This window comes from Otolemur garnettii, unplaced genomic scaffold (genome assembly GCF_000181295.1).
Source record: "Otolemur garnettii isolate 467f Iridium unplaced genomic scaffold, OtoGar3 scaffold00065, whole genome shotgun sequence".
In the NCBI taxonomy this organism is placed as follows: Eukaryota; Metazoa; Chordata; class Mammalia; order Primates; family Galagidae; genus Otolemur; species Otolemur garnettii.
This window is the reverse complement of record NW_003852460.1, coordinates 2,096,944-2,101,750: the sequence shown is the minus strand read 5'-3', so window position 1 is coordinate 2,101,750 and position 4,807 is coordinate 2,096,944. Positions and strand designations below refer to the sequence as shown.

Genomic DNA, 4,807 nt, shown 5'->3' with positions numbered 1-4,807 from the left:
TCCCTTTTTTAAAAAATTGAGACAGAGTCTCACTATGTCACCCTTGGTAGAGTGCTGTAGCATCACAGCTCACAGCAACCTCAAACTCTTGGGCTTAAATGATTCTCTTGCCTCAGCCTCCCAAGTAGCTGGGACTACAGGTGTTCATCACAACACCTGGTTATTTTTTGTTGCTGTTCTTGTTATTGTTGTCATTGTTGTTTGGCAGGCCCGGAATGGATTTGAACCCTCCCAGCTCTGGTGTATGTGGCTGGCCCCCTAGCTGCTGAGCTACAGGTGCCCTAGCTGGGGGGCTTGTTTTTTGTTCAGGCTGGTCTTGAACTTGTGAGCTCAAGCAATCCACCCACCTGGGCCTCCCAGAGTGCTAGGATTACAGGTATGAGCCACCACACCCGGCCCAAACTTGTGTAGTTTTGTATACTAATTAATTATGATGACCATAAGATTACTCACCACCCAACGGAGTGAAAGATCACTTCACCTTACCTTTGTAAACTCCATTCCATCCTCCAAGTTGGGCGTGACCTCGCCTAGCCTCCAGATGGCCGCCATGGTCTGACGTAAAGTAGACAAGAGTGTGGTTCCTCAGACCCAAATCATCAATAGCACCAAGGATCTTGCCTGAAATAATAATCAAAGGCATAAGTCAAAATAATGTATGAGACACATCAGAAAGACAAGGATGGCGTGACCCTCACTATTTCAAAAGCTACAGAAGGAAAGAAATGCATGCAAATGGTTTAAATTGCCAAACCCTGGAAAAAGAAGTGAATTTAGAGCCTAACATTTAAGAAACAAAAAAGATGACATGCCTTCAGAAAAATTATTATGACAATTCGGATGGATTGGATTGGATTGGATTGGTACTACTACCATTCAAAAGGCAAATTCTGCTTTATCATTTCCTTTTTACAAAATAAAACTGACAAAACCTAGTTTTTCCCTTTAGATAGGAAAGGAAGGATGTGGTTTCTTCTCTGACTTTGATGTCTCATGGAACAGTAGTCACAGTTTACATAATACAACAACTTTTCTCACAGAAACAGTACATTATCATAGAATTTCAGGGAACAGAGATGGGATTAAGAAACTCTCATCATTGAGTTAACACAATCCATCAGATGTATTCTTGCTAGTGATTTAGGTAAGTAATTATTTTTCTAATCATTTCCTGTTCCTTTCTTATTTGGCATTTAAAATAGAGGATGAGAAATTTTAAAAGGGGGAAAAATTAGACTCAACAGGCAAGTTAAAATAGGAAAAATGCACTCAAAATAAAATACATTCCATGTCATTCTTTATAAGAAAGCAACCAGACCAGGTATGGTGGCTCATACATGTAATCATAGCTTTCTGTGAGGCCAAAGCAGGTGGATTGCCTGAGCTCAGAAGTTGGAGAGCAGCCTGAGCAACAGTGAGACCCTATCACTAGTAAAAATAGAAAAATTAGCGGAGCATGGTTACTACTTTGGAGAACTAGTAGTCCCAGATACTTTGGAGGCTGAGTGAGAAGATTACTTCAGCCCAGGAGTTTCAGGTTGCTGTGAGCTATGATTCCATAGCACTCTAGCCAGGGTGACAGAGTGAGACTCTGCCTCACAAAAGAAAAAAAAGAAAAAGAAGAAAGCAACCAAATTCCTACAGGTCCAAAATCCATGATTAGTATCATGAATAATTGTTTTTTTGAGACAGAGTCTCACTTTGCCACCTGATGTCATAGCTTACAGAAACCTCAAACTCTTCAGCTCAAGCAATTCTCTTGCTTCAGCCTCGCAACTAACTGAGACTACAGGCGCCCGCCACAATGCCCAGCTATTTTTAGAGTTGGAATCTCACTCTAACTCAGGCTGGTCTTGAACTCCTGAGCTCAGGCAATTCACTCACCTCAGCCTCTAAAAGTGCGAGGATTACAGGTGTGAGCCCCTGTGCCCAGCACGAATAATTAATAAATTCATTATTCACCAAACATTTTCACAAATGTGTCTGATTCTATGCATTGGTCATCTTAAACAACATTAAATTAAAGTTCCTAGAGTTTGCTAGAAATTTTATACTACACACAAAGCATACAGGTCTAAGAAAGTAATTCACCTTCTCAAGTCCTAAAAAAGAAAATTCAACTCTTAGCAAATACCACAATGAAAATTGATTCCAGAGAAAATGATCAATGGATACTAAAACTGGCATGATAATATTTGATGAGGGGCCAAGATACTGGATTAATATAAAACTACCTTCTGTAAAACACATATTAACTTTGAATTGTGACAAAGCACATGAGTTTACAATGTAAATAACTGGAAGATACCACTTAACCTAGTGACAAAAATTTTCACCGCCATTGCTGGTGCCACTTGACTTTGTGGAGTACCCAACTGAGGAGACGTCACCATATTCTGTCAAAGGAACCATCAAACCACACTTTTATGACTGCATAAACTAAAAGCTTTTTATTGGCTTCAATTTTGTTAGCTTAATTTCCAAGGTTTTTGTTTTTTGGCATAGTGACACACATATCATGACATCTCTGTACTTTTGTATCCTTCAAATATGTGCATTTATTTTTATTTTTTTATTTTTTTATTTTGTAGTTTTGGGCCAGGGCTAGGTTGAACCTACCACCTCTGGCATATGGGGCTGGTGCCCTATCCTTTTGAGCCACACGCACTGTCCCGAATACATGCATTTCATTCATGCCTTCCTGTCATTAATATCAGAGAGCTGAATCCATATTCCAGATTGATTTATTTACTGTGTGAATCCCAGGAATGTACATTTATATCATTTTGTCTCTCTGCAGTATGAGGTCATCATGGATCTGGGCTCTGACACATCCCTGAATCCACAACTTCAACCTGAGATCTTTGGACACAACAGACCTCGATGTGAAGGTTTGCAGTTTAATCAAACAGCATCAAGATCTGATTTGTGGGCCTGGTCAGGACAGGAGGCACAACTAAAGAGACAGACATCCCAGGTGAGAAGGGGGTGACAAGCAAAGAAAGAATAAGAAGTGACTATGAGGAGAGTTGTGTCCTTGATTTGCTTCTCAACTTGGCTGTTACTGGCATGTACAAAGTCTACAGGTATGTGGACATTGATTTTATACCCTGAGACATTACTGTATTTTTTTTTATCACTTCCAGGAGTCTTATGGTTGAGTCTCATGGGTTTTCTGAGTATAAGATTATATCATCGATAAAGAGCAAGAATTTGACCCCCTCTGCCCCCATATGGATGCCTTTTTATATCCTTTTCTTGACTGATTGCATTGGCGACAACTTCTAGCACTAGTAGTGGTGATGAAGGGGGAAGGTGGGAGCTGAGGAGAGGGGAAGAGGGAGGGGGATTGGTGTGCTCCCACTTAATGAAAACAATGTGAGGTTATGTGGCACATCTCTTGTGGGTGGGACTCAACTACAACATGGACTATACCTAACAAACGCAAACATTGTAACCTAATTCTTTGTATCCTCAAATTAACCTTTAATTTTTTAAGTAAAAAAAAAAAAAGAACAGGAATTGAGTGTGGGTTTTTGTGCTGACTTTATCAATCACTTTCACCTTACTCCATTTATGTCTCAGACCAACCTTGCCTCTTGGAGATAATTCTCTTTAGTCTGTATATTGGCCAAAGGCCATTTCTGGGTGTCACACACCATTCAAACATGTTTACTTCTCTCTACCTAGATCCTCTGACTCCCCCACCATGGGGTCCATCTCTCTGTGACTCCTCCACTATGGGTAAGACTCACCCACCAAGGAGTCCATCTCTCTGTGACTCTCCCACCATGGGTAAGACTCACCCAAAACAGAGTCCATCTCTCTGTTACTCCCCCACCATGGGTAAGACTCACCCACCATGGAGTCCATCTCTCTGTGACTCACCCACCATAGAGTCCATCTCTCTGTGGTTTACCCACCATGGGGTCCATCTCTGTGACTCACCCCATGGGTAAGACTCATCCACCATGGACTCCATCTCTGTAACTCATCCACCAAGGAGTCCATCTCTCTGTGGTTTACCCACCATGGGGTCCATCTCTCTGTGACTCACCCACGAAGGAGTTCATCTCTCTGTGGTTAACTTACCATGAGGTCCATCTCTCTGTGGTTAACTTACCATGAGGTCCATCTCTGTGTGACTCACTCACCATGGAGACCATCTCTCTGTGACTTACCCACCATGGAGTCCATCTCTCTGAATTTACCCACCATGGGGTTCATGTCTTTGTGACTCACCCACCATAGAGTTCATCTCTCTGTGACTTACCTACCATAGAGTTCATCTTCTCTGTGAGTTACCTACCATGGGTAAGACTCACCCACCATGGAGTCCATCTCTCTGTGACTCACCCACCATGGAGTTTATCTATCTGTGACTTATCCACCATGGAGTCCATCTCTGTGAGTTACCCACCATGGGTAAGAGTCACCCACCATGGAATCCATCTCTCTGTGACTCACTCACCATGAAGTTCATCTGATTCCCCACTATGGAGTCCATCTCTCTGTAACTCACTCACAATGGAGTCCATCTCTCTGATTTTCCTACCATGGAGTCCATCTCTCTGTGACTCACCCACCATGGAGTCCATCTCAGTGATTTTCCCACCATGGAGTTCATCTCTCTGATTTCGCCACTATGGAGACCATCTCTCTGTGACTCACGCACCATGGAGTCCATCTCTCTGTGTTTTACCCACCATGGGGTCCATCTCTCTGTGACTCACTCACCATGGAGTCCATCTCTCTGTGACTCACTCACCATGGAGTCCATCTCTGACTTACCCACCATAGAGACCAT

The 4,807-nt window shown here is 42.4% G+C and overlaps 1 protein-coding gene across 1 annotated transcript in view; it reads right to left on the bottom strand.

The window, feature by feature from the left end:
• Positions 1-4,807, bottom strand: part of ARSF (arylsulfatase F) — a 28,702-nt gene that overhangs the window by 8,420 nt on the left and 15,475 nt on the right. Inside the window, exon 7 of the mRNA XM_012807147.1 lies at positions 487-621. Coding sequence (XP_012662601.1) covers positions 487-621 — 135 coding nt within the window. The remainder of the gene's footprint in view (positions 1-486; positions 622-4,807) is intronic.